Source organism: Equus caballus, chromosome 3 (assembly GCF_041296265.1).
Source record: "Equus caballus isolate H_3958 breed thoroughbred chromosome 3, TB-T2T, whole genome shotgun sequence".
In the NCBI taxonomy this organism is placed as follows: Eukaryota; Metazoa; Chordata; class Mammalia; order Perissodactyla; family Equidae; genus Equus; species Equus caballus.
The window spans coordinates 86,643,022-86,659,576 of NC_091686.1; the positions used below are offsets into that span (position 1 = coordinate 86,643,022).

At 40.0% G+C, this 16,555-nt stretch overlaps 1 protein-coding gene across 4 annotated transcripts in view; it reads left to right on the plus strand.

Moving 5' to 3' along the window:
• The window catches only part of TEC (tec protein tyrosine kinase), a 123,278-nt gene that overhangs the window by 38,579 nt on the left and 68,144 nt on the right, over positions 1–16,555 (plus strand). For all 4 annotated transcript variants that reach the window (XM_001493341.7, XM_023638131.2, XM_070262491.1 and 1 more), the window contains exon 2: positions 1,198–1,383. In XM_001493341.7, coding sequence (XP_001493391.2) covers positions 1,246–1,383 — 138 coding nt within the window. In that variant the 5' untranslated portion in view covers positions 1,198–1,245. The remainder of the gene's footprint in view (positions 1–1,197; positions 1,384–16,555) is intronic.

The following is a 16,555-nucleotide window of genomic DNA, read 5'->3' on the forward strand; positions in this document are numbered from 1 at the left end:
TTAAACCTTACAATAACCTTGTGGTATTTACCTCCATATTTTATAAATGAACGAACTGCTGTTCAGAGGTTAAGCTGTTGGAAAGTAACCTTACAGAAAATGGAGGGGCCTGATTAGATGACGACAGATCAGCAGTAGGGAGTTGCAAGGGTGCTTCTGAGGTATCAGCTTAGGTATGAAGATGGTAGAATTTCCTCAGTAGCAAACTCAGTGTCAAGTTTCTGGCTATGTTCTCAGATAACCACTTATGCTCTTCACATGACTCCTGTTGCCTCTATGGTTTGATTTACAATGACTTCTCATAAGCGTGTGGCGAATGGAAGAGAAGAGGCTGTTGTCAATTAATTTGTCTCAAATAAGAATCTTCTGAGTATCTTTGGGTTTTTGGATAGTTAAATTTTGTTGAATTTTGGAAGGCTTGGTCTAGGTATGGATGGTCTGGATTTGGGGGCTCCAAATATAGGGCTGAGGACCTTATACAGCCGAGATCTGCCCTGAGTAGGCAGGGTGATACAGGGTTGGCTGAGGGTTAGCTGTGTAGGGTAAGTTAGCTGAGTAGGGTTAACTGTGACTGAGTGGGTTTCCTTTTCTCTTGTCATTGAGATAGAAGCCATAGGGAAGGGAACTGTGGAGCCGGGGTAGTGTAGATAGCAGAGAACATCCTCATGGCCCAGGTGACTAGGACACTTGATCAGGATCACATCCTTATCAGAGCTGGAGACTGAATTATATCTACCACTGTGGTGATTCACTTGTTCGTAAGTCTACCATGTCTACGTGCTCATCCATTTTGTGTACCAAGATTCTGAGGCAACTTCAATCCCAGCCCAAACCAGCCATGCAGGTGATGAAATATACTTTTCCATCTAAGATATTTGTTTCCCTGAAATCAAATAGCAGAAGAGCATGCCAGAAAGCTGAAGGATGCTGGGGAGGACAAAGGAGGGAACCATCGTCACGGCAAGCCTTACTTAGCTTTTCTTGTGAAATGCTGGGATATGAGGAGCAAGATGGAGACTGGGGAAGGGGGGAGGCTGAGCTTTTGTGCTCTGGCGTTCTCAATCCAGGCGCAGCGAGTAACATTCATTGACTCCAGCGGCGGGGAGGGTGAAGTCTATTTTGGTAATTTGAAATGACAACATCTTTGGAAAACTAAATTGTCACATTTTATGTCAACTGTTTATTTTCTCACTTTAGAATACTGGGATCTTCAATGGCAGGAGAAGGAGTGATCAGAAGACCGAGATGAATTTTAACACTATTCTAGAAGAGATTCTTATTAAAAGGTCACAGCAGAAAAAGAAGACATCGCCCTTAAACTACAAAGAGAGACTTTTTGTACTAACAAAGTCCATGTTAACCTACTATGAGGGTCGAGCAGAGGTAGGAGACAATCAAAATTTACTTTGCTGCTTTCTGTGTTGATACTATTTTATAATAACCCTCCTTCCCCAAATCTTATGGAGTAAGCTTTAGGTTAATGAAATTAAGGTATTGATTTGTTATCATTTGGATTTGAAAGATAAGTTTTGAGTATGGATAGAAATTATTCACAAGTCTGTTAATTATGGGTTTAGTAACTATGAGTGTACATTTTATATGGGTTTACTGAATTAAATTGTTAGAGAAAACAGATTCCTACATCAGTTTTAGATTCTTATGGAATTCATTAAGTATATTGTATACATGGTTCCTTCCCATAAACTATCATATTATGTGGAAGTTTTCTTTAACACGTAGAAACTGTGTCTATGCCCATTGCTTTATACTAATATGTCTTCATTATTAAGTGAAAGTTACTTAAAACAGGTTAGTGATTTAGTGGACCTAACACATTACTCAAGTTTACCCAAGGCAGAACTGTTTACCTTTTTTGTGGTCAACAGCTACTGCAAAGTTCCTTTGATGGGAGCAGGGAAAAGCAGCTCGCTAAAAACCTGGTCAGTGAGCATGTTGCACAGGGAAAGCGTGTTGTCAGCGAGCTCCTCCTGATTCTCCAATTGCTTTAGCCTCTCGTTCTACCACTAGATGAGGTGCATAAATGTGTCATCACCTCTGGCCCACCTTTTTTCTCCTGGCATGGTGGGAATGCATTGTCTGGTACTGCAGGTCCAGCTATGCTCCTCCGTATGAGAAATATTCTTGGGTTCCAGGCAGTGGCTGGAGACTAATTTGTTCTTGTTGACCCCATGCTATTATTGTCTTGTTGGTTACAGTGGGTTGTCGGTAATTTTTTTTTTTTAAAGATTGTCACCTGAGCTAATAGGTTGCCAATCTTTTTTTTCTTCTCCTCCCCAAAGCCCCCCAGTACATAGTTGTATATTCTAGTTCTAGGTCCTTCTGGTTGAGCTATGTGGGATGCTGCCTCAGCATGGCTTGATGAGTGGTACTAGGTCCGTGGCCAGGATCCTGACCAGTGAAGCCCTGGGCTGCCGAAGCGGAGCCAGTAGACTTAACCACTCAGCTACAGGGCTGGCCCCCAGGTTGTTGGTAATCTTGATGTTTGGTTTTACTTAATTTAATTCTACATTTTTCCTAGAGTGCGTTCCTCAGAAATTGATTTACTTGTTTTCATTTTGTTTTTTTTTCACTCCCACTGATTTCTCTGTGTTTTGGTTCCCCCAATTCAGACAGAACGGCATTGCTTCTCACTGGTGGTCCTCAACTCTGTTAATTTCTGCTGTAGCTTGTCATTGCAACCTGTGGAATTCTGCAGGTTCATGTAATTTACGACTATAGTCCTTTATCCACCTTCCTAAATCCCCAAAATGCTGAAGACCAAAACTTCAGAAGATCTTTTAGTTGCAAAACTGGACTGGAGATGAGGCTATGTTTAGTCTTTGTTTATCCTACTCAGTATGAATCTTTTGTGTATATATATGCATAAATATCAATGTGTTTAATTATGTGGGGCTACCCCAGGCCGTGCTGGGAGTGGTATGTAATATATGGTATATGTGCCATATTTCATTTGTTAAATCTGAAAAATTCAGAGTTCCAAAAGGGTTTCAGATAGGACCAGAAATAAGAATTATTTTAAAACCTAAAATAGATTGTAAGGGGAAACATTAATAAATTTTTGCTGTTTGGTAATGTTATGTTATAATTTGAATTTAATATAGTAAGTCTAAGAAAAGAATAGAAATATAACACTGAAAGTGGTAAAATGTGGTTTTACTAACCAAAAAACCCTCAGAAACCTGCATTATCTGCTTTGAAATATGAACTGATACAACTGAAATATGTTGGAATTAAGTTACTTTGAAGATACTAAGTGCACAAAGTTAATGAGCCCTAATTGCTTTAGCTTAAACAGAATAAAGAGAATAGTGGAACCTGTCATTTCAGAATCTGGCCTGCTGTCTTGCTTGGGAGCAGCCTCAGTCGCTGTGAGAACCAGAAAGGACAGAATGAGGAGGTTGTTACAACATGTAAAAACACAGCCTCTGATACTTAACATCAGAATCTGTCTCCTTCCTGGCCACTGATGGCCGGCCCAGGGAGCATAGTCCTATTAGCTTAATTCCTGCCTTCACCCCCACTCCTCTGATGTGCTGGGCATTTTGATCCCTCCTGGTTTCTGACAGTTATTAGCATACTTATGACCTTCAGCTTGAAATATAATCACAGATTTGTTTGTCTCTCACAGTTAAGAATAAACAGTTGTCAATGTTAAAAAGTTAGAAATTCTAAGATAAGAATCTGAATTCTTGAAAAACCCAAGTTCTGAAAATACTGGGCTGAATTCTTGTGTGACAACTCTCTGCCTACCTTCTGGGTAAGCCCAGTAGCACCTCACTGTGTATCTCTTCCCTGTTTGGGTACTATGCTCAGTACTTTGTTTTCCGTGGATGAATGTTCTGGTTTTCATCTCCCTAGCCCTGGAGGCTGAGATCTAAGAAGGGCTGTGATGTGGGCAACCCATGAGAATCAACAGGTATTTAAAAAATATTTTAAAAATATCAGTCACTAGAGGTGGATTAGAAGAACCATGGGGGCCCTTCAGGGGTTAAAATAAATAGTCCTGGAGATACTTATTTTAGTTGTTCACAGTTCTGTTTTTAAAAGAAAAACAATGAGTAGGCTATTGATTGATCTAGCAGCTCTGATTCCTAGTTTCTTTTTTTTTTTTGAGAAAGATTAGCCCTGAACTAACTGCTGCCAATCCTCCTCTTTTTGCTGAGGAAGACTGGCCCTGAGCTAAAATCCGTGCCCATCCTCCTCTGTTTTATATGGGGGACGCCTACCACAGCATGGCTTTCCAAGCAGTGCCATGTCCACACCTGGGATCTGAATCGGCGAACCCTGGGCCACCAAAGCGGAACGTGCACACTTAACCGCTGTGCCCCCAGGCTGGCCCCCCTAGTTTGTTCTTAACAATTAATTGCCACTGATGCTTTATGAAAACTCTCAGTTAATCATAATGTGAGACAGACATCCATCCTCTCCTGGTTCTTGGGACCCCAGCTCCTTCAACATGACGGCAACAAGCTTTTATTGAAATTCTTCCTATTAAGTACAGTTTATTACATTTTTCGAAGTATGCTGAGGAATTCTCTTCTAGTTGACGAGAAATTCAGTTAAGCCTTTCTTCCAAGTCTGATATGGGAAAACTTGTGTTTCACTTTCCACCGTGGGCCGTTCTTTGGTTTGTCCACCTTGCTCTTATGGCTCACAATTAACTCATGTATTACTCATGTGTCAAAATTAACTCATGTTTCTGCATGTTCTAGTCAACTGGTAAAGAGTCTTCCTGGCAATTTATATTATTTGCTCTTACCTATAATAATACAGAGCAAAGGACACTGGGGGTTTTGTAAGTGGTCTTGCTTTCTGGTCAGGGAGCACAAGGACACATGGGTTAGACTACCTGATAGTTCAGTGGAGGACCCATCTGGTATTTAAGATGGAATCCAGGGAAGAGCAGGCCTGAAGTTTAGTCAGGAAAAAGGCTTATTAAATAATGGTGAGAAAACAGGGAGTGGAGAGATTCCTGTATGTTGAGATGTTGAATAAAAAAAATTTCAAGTAATAGGTAAATCTGCAACTATCCTTAACTAAGAAATCAGGAACCTTTTACAATTGGATTTTGGTATGACCAAGGTGGCTGGTTTGTTGTCTGTAATACTGCTGCAGTGTGGAAAGTGGGAAATGGTTTATGAAGTCGAGGAGTAGGGAGACTAGTTGTGTCAGGGATCCCCAAGGCCACCCCCAGGCTCACTGATCCACTAAGGCCTCACAGGACTCAGCATATAGTGATACTCACAGCTGTGATTTATTACATGAAAGGAGACAAAGCAAAATTAGCAAAGAGACAAGGTGCATAGGGCCACTCTGGAGGAGCCCGGGCACAAGCTTGCAAGAGTCCTTTCTCAGTGGAGTCACAAAGGGTGCGTATAATTCCTCCAGCATTGAATTGTGACAATTGTGAAATGTTGTCTACCAGGGAAGCTCCTTAGAGACTCAGTGCTCAAGGTTTTTGTTGGAGGCTGGTCACATAAACACCCACTGTCTAACATATGCCCCAATTCCAGACTCCAGAAGGAAAGAAGGTGTTCAGCATAAACCATATTGTTCGCACGAATGATTTAGGAACAATGAGCTATTCTTATCAGTGCTGGGAATGGTGGGATTTTCCCAAAGTCTGAGTTCCCAGATGCCAGCCAAGGGCCAACCTTGTAGGCAGGCCTTTCCCGGGAGAGTGGTCTCAAAGGCCTGCTATGTTAACTCTTTTCCACACATTAGTAGTAATAATGATACAAATTGTTGAGCACCAAATACATGCCAGGCACTGTGCTTTCCATGCATTATTTCTTTTATTGCTCAAAACAGTGCTATATTAAGTGTTACTGTCCATTTCAAACATCAGTGACATGAGGCTTAGAAAGTTTAAAAACTTGCACAAAATCATACATCTAATGAATTGTAGGGTTATTTCTTCAAAGCCCATCTTTGAAACAACCTTGATACTCCACAGAAAATTAGAAAAAAAATCTATTAAATTTCTCTATAGTACAATAAAGTTTTATTTTAAAGCTTCTGAGGATATTTTTATTTAGTACTTTCAGTTATGATTTTTCTTTGTGGTAGAAGAAAATTAACTCGAGACAAGGTTTTTCTCCTGGCTCTGCCACTGTCTAGTTGGTGTTCTTCACTTTGTATATAGTTTAAAAATTACTTTCACTTACATTGTCTGTCCCTTTACCCTCTTAACTCCTCCTTTGTCATCACTGTTTCATCACCAGCACACATCTGATCTATTACCAAGTCCTGTGAATTCTCCTTCCCTCGGTACAATCTTATTGCAGCTCCCAGGCCCATTCTCTTAGGTGCGTTACTGCCCTTTCACCTCTAGAGCCACCAGAGGGATATTAAAAGCCTGTAGCTTCAGATCTTCTCTAGGATCAAATTAAAACTCCTTAGCTTGGACTACAAGGTATTTGATGTAATTTCCTTATCTTCTACCCCTCCTTCCTCCATCCCCGGCCATGTCTTCTTCCTGCAGTTGCTCTTTCACAGCGTGCCTTTGCTAATAATGTTGTTTAGTCTTCTTGGAGTGATGTACTTTTCTCCATTCCTGCCAGGATCTGTCTATCCATCCACTACCTTTTATTCATCAAAAACTTGTTGAGTGCCTCCTGAACACTCATCTTCTCTGACTCAGCTCGATCCCCACCTTCTCTGAAGCCTTTCCTGCATCCTTCCCACCATTCATCCTTCCTACCATTCTTCCAAATGTCGAATCCCTACCCCACCTCAGCCCTCTGTGCCTCGTACATATTTTTATCATGGCATCTTGATTGCCTGACTTTATTTACGTATCTGTGTCCCCCATTGGACGTTAAGCTCTTTGAGGGCAGTGTTTACAGCTTATCCATCTTTGTATTTCCAAGGTCCCAGTGTAGAGGGGTACATGGTGCACATTGGATGGCTAGATGGGTTGAAGGAGAGATGAGGAGACCTCAATCCTTAGAAGCAGGCAGGGCAGGTTTATCTTAAATTTACATCGTGAACCATGACAAGCAGAAAGGTTTCACACTGCTAATAAGTAGACATCAGCATTTGAACCTTCATAGTCTGACTCTAAGTTCAGTGCTCTTCCCATAATGCCACAGGTGCCTCCCTTATCATTTTCTCCGATTATATTGAAATCGAACATTCTTTGTAATGAGATGCTTGAAATTTTAATCTTTTACCCAGGTTATCTGACAGGATGGTTGAGGCAACCAGTTACAAGTATGATGACATGAGTCTCTTAAACAGCCTGGACAAGTGCTCGTATTTCTATAGGGTCTTCTGGATCGTAGAGGGTTGTTTTCTTGACCAGCCCTGGGAACCTGGAGACTCTTAGTGATATGGGGAGAAACACCTATTAAAGTTCTGAGATGGTCTGATGTTTCTCTCTTGGTTGTACCCGTAGACGATGGAACCTCGGCGGGAAGCCTAGAAGCCACAATTCTAGGATTGTGGGGTAGAAAAAATAGTTTCTTTTACTACACGGTAATTGGAAGCATTTGCATCTGACTTTAGAGATTCCCAGATAGTTCACCAGCTTGTAAAATGTGGTACAGCTCCAAATACTCCATAGACAGTACAGTGATTAGTATTAGGGGGTTTTGTTGGCTCTGAAAATTCTCAACTATATTATCTCGTGACAACTCATTTTCTCATTGACAGTTGAGTTTCCTTGTTTCTGAAGTGAGGCAGTATCAACAACTTCCTGTCTTGTGTCTCACTTTCCTTTCTTATGTCTCTCCTCCTACTTGTGATTCATGTCTGTCGTCTTATTCTGCTCTCCTGGATCTGAACTTTCTCGTCATTAATCGCTTCAAAGTGCCAAGATGCCAGTCTGAAGTCCTAGAGTCTGACTCACCCCATTACTTTGCCAAATTATCTATTTTCATTTAATAATTCTTACTTTTTTTTCTCTAGGAAACTGAAACCTATGTAAGATGGAACAGGAGGAGAATACCATTTCCTCCATCCACACTCTTAAAAATTTTTGGTAACTTCTTATTTTGTTTTAGTTTCAAGCTTACAGAAGAGTTGTAAGAATAGTACAAGGAACTCTCGAATAACCTTTACTCAGATTCACAAATTGCCTATGGTTTTGCCCCGTTTGCTCTATCATTCTCTTGGTCTCTCTCTCTTTCTGTTTATATGCACGTTATTTTATGAACCATTTGAGAGTAAGTTGTAGACATTGCCCTTTTTACCACTAAATAGGTTGTTGTGTATTGTCTAGGAACAAGAACATTCTCTTTTAGAACCACAGTACGATGATCAAAATCAGGACATTTAACACTGACATGACTATTATCGAATTCAGAATCTACAGTCAAATCTCATGAATCATTCCACTCATGAATTCATAGCTATTTCTCAACCTCCTCCGCTTGCCCAAGTCCAGGATCTAATCTCTGATCACACATTGCATTTAGTTGGTCAAGATGTAAAGTTGTTAAATGTTCATGGTGAGAAATGTAGAGGAGAAATGCTGTCCATTGTTACATACTATAAGATGCCAACTATTTCATGAATACTCAGTGGTTGTATATGAGAGTCCGCAAACATGAAATTGGACTTAAAAATCATCATAGTCTTTTCTTCTACTCTCATACTCATGGTCATCATTAGGAGCTGAAGACCCCCTTGTTCCTAAAGAAATTATTTTAGCCTGGTCTACTAGGATGAATAAAAAATCATTACACGTGTTTTCATCTCTCTCTCCCCCCTTTAGTTTTAACTTTTTATTCTGTGTTAAACAGTTGTTAGGCATGTAAAGTATTTTATGGAGAAGAGTACAGGATTAGTAATTACTAGTAAATGAAGAGGGAATTTAATCAAAGGTTTGGTCCTTGTGCTATGTAGTGGTTGAGTTTGTGCACTCTGCTTCAGTGGCCTGGGATCCTGGGTGTGGACCTACACACTGCTCGTCAAGCCATGCTGTGGCAGTGTCCTACATACAAAACAGAGGAAAATTGGCACAGATCTTAGCTCAGGGACAATCTTTCTCAAAACAAAAAAGAGGAAGATTGGCAACAGATGTTGGTTCAGGGCCAATCTTTTCAAACCCCGCCCCCCCTCCCAAAAGTAGAAATAATAAAATGTTCCTAGATCTTGAAAAACCCTCTTGGATAGACTACGGTAGTTGTGATTTATTCATTGATTATTTGTATTATGATGAGAGAGACAAAAGGCTGAAAGAAAAATCGGTGTTTTTGTTCAGAAATGGTATTACCTAGTTTATTTTATTCATAAGACTTAGCTCTCAGAAATTTTCAGCGATATCAAAAAGTCAAATTTCCATCAAAGTTTTATTTAGCTATTTTTCCACTGAATATATTCAAAAGACTGTGCTGTAGGCACTGAAGGCAATTATGACAAGAACAGCTCCCAGAATGTTTGGGAAATGGCATTATAGTCGAAATAAACATAGTATTTCTCCACACCCCTCTTTTCCCACCTGCCTATCTTGAAAGAAACTTGCCTTAATCAAAAATGTGAGTAACTTGTTGCAATTTTTAAAAAAAGAACTACATTTGACATATTGATTTTTGTAACCTGAGTTTTACTTCTCTGTTGCATCATGAACTACTGGGCTGGGGATTCTTAGAAATCTTTGAAGCTACTTCTGTAATTAGTAGTTTCTGTTACATGTTTGTTGATGGGGATAGGTATGATCACACTTATCCTGAGGGAGAGTTAAAAAAGAGACCACATTATATGAGTAGAGGAAGATTTGGTGGCAAAAATATAGACTATATATATATATAGACTATAGCTTTTTTGGGGGTGGGGTAGAGGTTGCGGAGGGATTGGGGAAGGCTTCTGTTTGGCCAAGGGTTGGAGTTTGAGCAATGTTGAGCAGAGAGCCCATTCCATACAGAGGGAATGTCATGGGCAAAGGTCCTGGGGTGAGGGGTAAGCTTGGTGTGTTTCTGGAACTGTTCTGCTCTAGACCTATCTAGATTTGTATAATTGATAATTACCCATACAGGGGGATAATTGATTTGTTAGTAATAAAGAAGAATTATATAATTTTAGAGCTTGAAGGAACTTAAAAGAAGGCCTCCAGATTTTTCGCTTGTGGAAACTGAGGATAAGGAGATGATTTGTTTGAGGCCACCTTATAACCCTGGACCAAAACTCAGATCTGAGTGTTCCTGGATCAGCCTCTGATTTCACTGCCTTAGTTTTGGAAAGGATGTGTCTGGGTTGTCCAGGTAGGTGAGGGTACTTATACAGCTTAAATAATATGGTTGTCCACAGAATGGAGACCATCTAGTGACTGTTCAGACCCCTTTGTTTAAAAACACTTGTCACTTTTCTGTGTTTGAAACTTTGCTCTTGCTGTGCCTAACAGTTCTCCTTCTATTTATCTGAGTCCCATCTCAAGTCCTCTTAAGCGGGAGACCTTGTCCACCCCCATCTGGTTGTAAATACCTTGCCCTTTCTTAATTACTGTTAAATTTATATGTTATTATTATTATTATTACTTTTTTTCTTACCAACTAAATAATAATCTTTTTGAGGGCAGAAGTTGTTGTCCCATAATTTAAACATTATGCAATATCTTGCACCCATTAGGCCCTCAAAGAAGTCTTTGTTGGTAATAATTACAATGGTGATGATTAGTTAGTATTTCAAGTAAGCAAAAAGATCTTTAGAGATATTGTGATAGTTGTTTCCCATGCAATTTTGTTCCATTTTGTTTTTTTGAGGAGATGCATTATTTAAATTTAGAAACAAAACTAAGTTTTTATTTAGTATTTATTAGTATCAGTCTCTCCCCCATACTAAAGTGTGGGCATTATTAGAAACAGGAGAGTATGAACTGCCAGAAGAAATCACACTGCAAATTTGAGAAAGTGAAACTACATTTTGAGTTGTTCTAGAACTATTTAGGACGTGCTCTTAGCCACTGGTTGTGGCTGCTGGTCAGGTGCATGTGGAGGAGTATCTGCAGAAGGGCGTGTAGAAACCCCTCTGTGATTCGGCAGTTAATTCTATGACTGTTTTAGAAGTCCTGACATTATTAGCCTTTGGGTTTTTGAATATGGTATTAAAGTGTGATGATTGTTACTTCAGATAATTAAGAACGTTGTTACAGTCTTCTTACCAAAGCTCTTCATTTACCTTTTTTATTTTTAATGTTAGACAACTGGATATAATATTTGCATGATTCCACATTGGTAAACACCTGAAATGAAAAATTGCACAAAATATGTGCAATATAATTGTTAAAGAAAATTAAATGAGTAAGACACTTAAATGAAATCTCTAGTGGTTTTTAATAGAGTGTGGGAAAAGCACCCTCCGCCCTTTTCCTAATTGTATAAGAAAACTTTTGGAAAAAGTTCTGTCTGTATTCCAAGTAATCACATAGGTATAGCTGTTTCTTCATTTTATTTGCCACTGCAAAAAGCAGCATGGATAGGTGTCATTCCCTACTCATGAGATTGTATGTGAATTTCGCTCCTTTTAGAGGAATGTTATATTTTATATATTAATATATGTTTATATATATGTATATCTATATATAAATCTATATGTTTATATTTCCTGGCTAAAGAGAGTCCACACAATTTTATCTGTTATATGGGACTCAGCTCATTTGTTTTAGTTTCTTTATCATCTGTACTGCAAAGATTTAGCGAGTATATACAATATGCTGGGGATGGAGGAATTAAAAGATGAGTGATTCTGGCTTTGCCGCGCTGACGGTCTGAGAAAGCTATGGTTCTACTTCTATGGGTTCGTAATGGCAGGCTTCCTTATGCTGCATCCACTCTGTTGTGAAGGGGGCCTCTTGAGACCTGGTGTTCTTACCCTTGTGTGCCAATGCTATTTACACTTTCCCATGCATTTCTGGATTACCTGGGACTCTCAACTTCACTGGCCCTTGGGTTTCCAAGTGTAATATGCGGCACTTGCATCTACAGGATTTCAAGGTTTTCTGCTGTTCTTGAATTTTACATAGCATAGATTTCACAAAAGTACAGGGGTTTTGCATGCATACTTGCAATGCTCTGTTCTCATTAGCATCTGCAAAGAGCGTGTATGTAGATAACCAACACATTTTTCCACCCTCAATTTACAAATGAAGAAACTGGGGGACAGTTAAGCTAGGCACCTTCTCTGAAGGGACATTCCATTTAACTAGGTGGACCAAGATGTCTTATCTTTCTGGCTGGTGTGCTGTCTGTTAAACCACATTGTGCTACTTCCTACAAAGGGGCACTTCTTTAAACAGTAACTTCACTGACCACCCTTATACATACATTTCCTTCTTCCTTCCCCTTTGACTTTATATGTCAGACTTTCACAAGGGTGTTCTTTTAACAGTTGTTGATCCTTGTTTGTTTTTTCCTCGCTGCACCCCTCTGAGGTGGTGGGAACCCTATGCATTTCAGTAAATTAGTTATGCAGAAAAGAGTCCCACAGAAAGAAAACGTTTCTGTGAACGCTTATATGAAAGAAGCTCAAAGGGGTTATAATCAGGTTGTAACCCTTAAGGACTTTAAAGTGGGTTTGCTTAAATAATTGATTTCATAATTACTTTAAATGATTCTTCACAGAGAAAACTCGTGAGTAACAAAGGCAAATTTATTCATGTTCATAGTCTATCCCAGCAGTAGAGACCAATGTCACAGTTGAAAAGGACCCCTATAAATCTACTGCAATATATTAGTAAGTTAGTTTAACACTTTTTTGAATAATAAAGTAAGCTGATTTTTAGGTTAATTCAGTCTTGACTAGGATTGATGATAGTACAATATCAAAATAAATGGTTGAAATTTGAATTTTGTTGGAAGAAGATGAGTACCTAGATGCTAAAGATCAAATATGAAATTCAGATTTTTTTTCTGAACAGGATCATTCCTTTATTTTCAGATGTCACACCGTCACGTCTTAACGATGGATGTTAGGACTACAGTATCTGTAGGAAACGAGACCAACATCCACTGGATGAGATAATGTGTTTCTTGAGGTTCTAGAACCAGTTTATCAGCAGTTTTCTGTTCCTTCTCCTTTTATAGGAAACTTCAGTTGTGACCTGAGGTCCATCTCTGACTTAGAAGTTCTGTGCGTTAGAGAGTGGACTGTGGACTCTGGAGCCAGATCACCTGGTTGCACTTCCTAAATTTGTTACTTGTTAGTGGTATGACCTTGGACAATTTACTTAATCTCTCTGTGCCTCATTTTCCTCATCTCTAAACTGGGGCAAATAATAGTATTTCCCTCATAGGTTTTTGTGAGGAGCGAATGAATCACTATGTATGAAATAGTTAGGATGGTTCCTGGCATATAGTAAGTGCCATTGTAAGTATCAGCAGCTGTTATTGTTATAGGTAGATTGCATCGTCACCCACTTTTGTCTTTTTTTGTATAATGTATTTCAGCTTCTGCTCTTGGATCTGGCTTTTCCCAGATAGAGACATTTTTGCAATAAGCATTACTGGTTTCATTAAGTCACTAGTCACAGGTGGTTCACTCTTTAAATTGCTCTCTGTCGCTTGAGTCTGGTTACTTTGTGGAGTTCAGGTAACTGGTGGAAATGCGTGCCTCAGGGTAGGGCTGTTTGGAATTCTCAGCATCCCTGAGCCTGCGTTGGTGGAACTTTGGTTGCCAGGTTGGGAGCTGTCTGCTTTGGATGTTTTTGTCTGGATGTTTGTCCGTGGGGCACAAGACGGGCTGCCGGTTGTGATAAATGTGGCGTTGCTTCAGTTTTACATTTCGTAACACAAGATGTGGATCTATTGTGAAGTTAAAGAATAAACGTTAAAGCTTTTCAATTCCCTAGCCCTTTCTGAGGCCCCTGGAAGGGCCCTAGCAGTTTCGGATTCATAATTTTGCACTCAAGAAAAGAGAAGCTTCTCCCAAAAGTGTGTAAGCTTCAGGTCACTCAAAACCTGGGTCTGCATCTGCAGAGCCCGGAAGACTTCATTTGTTCTAATCTCTGACAGTATCTACAGATTCTGCCAGTGAAATGCCCCCAAGCATCTCTGCTGTAAAACAGCTAAAAACAAGCACATTTATACTTGGTGTATATTCTTAAAAGTCTTCCTTTCAGGAACAAAGTGGTATATGTCTGCTTTAATCCATTAAATTTATTTCCCTTTAATAGCGTCAGAGTTGTGTTTTAAAGGCCCATGCTTTTCTTGTTAAATGTCTTCCTGAATATTTTATGGTTGTAATTATTTTTGTGAATAGGTTACTTTTCACGATACGTTTATTGTAATTAGATATTGCTGTTAGATAATCAAGCTCCTGATTTTTATAAATCTATATTGTAACCAACCACTATACTATGCTATTTCTAAATTTTAGAAAGAGCTATAGTTTTCTGTCACCAATTTTGCTATAAAAGAGTTATTTTCTATTAAATTTAATTCAAATTATGAGCAGAAAACAATTTTTTAAAAATATTAAGGAAAATAAAAGCATTTAAAATCCTAAACAGGAAAACCTGAAAGAGTGGGATTAAATGTTTTTTTTGCTGAGAAAGTTATAGACTATGTGTACTGAGGTGTTGATGGGGGATGGTGGAAGACCGTACATAACCATAACATTAAACTTTCTGAATCAACTTAAATATAAAATTTAGAAGTAGAGAAACCTAGATTTATAATTCATAACCCCTACCAATTGGTGGAATAATAAGATTCAAACCCAGGCCATGTGACTTGGAAGGCTCCCTCAGACATCTCTACCCTAATTTCCTGGCCCCCAAAATTCTTTTTTACTTTATCACTTAATTTAACAAGAATATTTTAAGTGCCTACTTTGTGGCAGATACTGTTCTAGGCTCTGGGGACACGAGTATATAAAGCAAATGTCCTGCTTCCATGGACTTTACCTTCTCGAGGAGAAAGACAGACAGCATACAGATACACCAGTAAATAGCCACCTGCTGTGGAGAAAGTGAAGCAGGATGGGAGGGCTGGGGCCTGGTGTGCTTGTGTTTTGCGTTTCTAGGTGGTCAGGTAACGGAGACCTTAAAAGAGCAAGGCAGGCCAAGTGGAAGCCTGGGAGAGGGCACTCCAGCAGGGGAAGCCAGGAATGCAAGGCCCGAGGGAGGCAGGAGGTGTTTCTTTGATCAAGGAACAGCGCGGAGAGGCCAAGGGGCTGAAGTGGAATGGGTGGGGCGTCGTAGGTGAGGAGGTGGAGACCTGAGCAAGGTCATGCATGGATGGCTTTGTGGGCCATGGAACAGACACTGGATTTTTTCTTTTATAATGTGAAAGGAAGGTTTGGGAGGGTTATGAGTGGGGACTGACGAAGTTTGGCCCTTATATTCCTGCACATCAAGACACTGGGGCACAGTGGACCATGAATTGGCAGTGTTGACCTTAAACAGCCAGCCAGTTATTTCTCCAGCAAAATTGGGTTTATTTGGAATCAGCAAAGAATTGCAATTTGGGGTGGGTCTGCAACAATGGTGAACCATGTGCAAGTCCTGAGTAACAAGGGGAAGAGAAACTCTTTTATGGAGAGGAAAAGGAAGTTGGGAGAGCTATTGTAAACAAAGAGTTTGAGGTGTAGTGGCTTTTCATTGGCTGAGTTGTGACAGTCTCTCATTGGCTGAGCTTCTTGCCAGTCAAGAAGAGGAAGTCCCTCTTCTTCCTGTTGGGGTCCGCTAAGACCATAGGACATGGGAGCTCCCCTTTTTGGCCTCCTGTCTCCAATTGAATGAGGTTTCTGTTTATTAATTTCCACAGCGGTTAGAAGGTCTGAGGTTTAGTTATGGCTCTGTTAGCCAGTGTGACCTTGGGGAGGTCATTTATGCAGTCAGTGCCTCAGTTTCCACCCCAAAATGAGGAAATTGGATTATGTGATCACAAGAATCCCTTTCATGGCCAAATGTGACTCTCAGATCATAAAGTAGTTATTAAACACTCACATATATTGGCAGTGGTTGTGGCTATGTGGGATAGAAGAGGAGACTTGGCCCTCCCCACCCTCTGCTCAGACTTGGACCTTCCCTGTTCTTAGCCCTGAGCCTCACCCCTCTCTCACCCCTGCCTCTGGGTGGCCAAGTTCTGGTGTCTGGTGTCTGTGTAGTGGTGTTTCACTGTCTTTTCAGCCTGCATTTCTCTGAATACTAAAGAGGGCGAGCAAGTCTGCATATTTTCGTGTCTGTTGGCATTTACTCTCTATTGAAGTGCCCATTTACGTATTTTTCCTCTTTTTTCTATTCAGTTTTCTGCCTTTTCTTATTTATTTATTATTTAAAAAATTTTTTTAAAGATTGGCACCTGAGCTAACATCTGTTGCCTAGCTGCTTTTTTTTTTTTTCCTTCTTCTTCTCCGCAAAGCCTCCCAGTACATAGTTGTGTATTCTAGTTGTAGGTCCTTCTGGTTGTGCTATGTGGGATGCCACCTCAGCATGGCCTGATGAGTGGTGCCATGTCCGTGCCCAGGATCTGAACCAGCAAAACCCTGGGCCACTGAAGCAGAGTGTGCGAACTTAACCACTCGGCCATGGGGCTGGCCCCCTTATTTATTTTTAAAAGATATAAAATATGTATTTTGAGAGCTACTTTTTTTT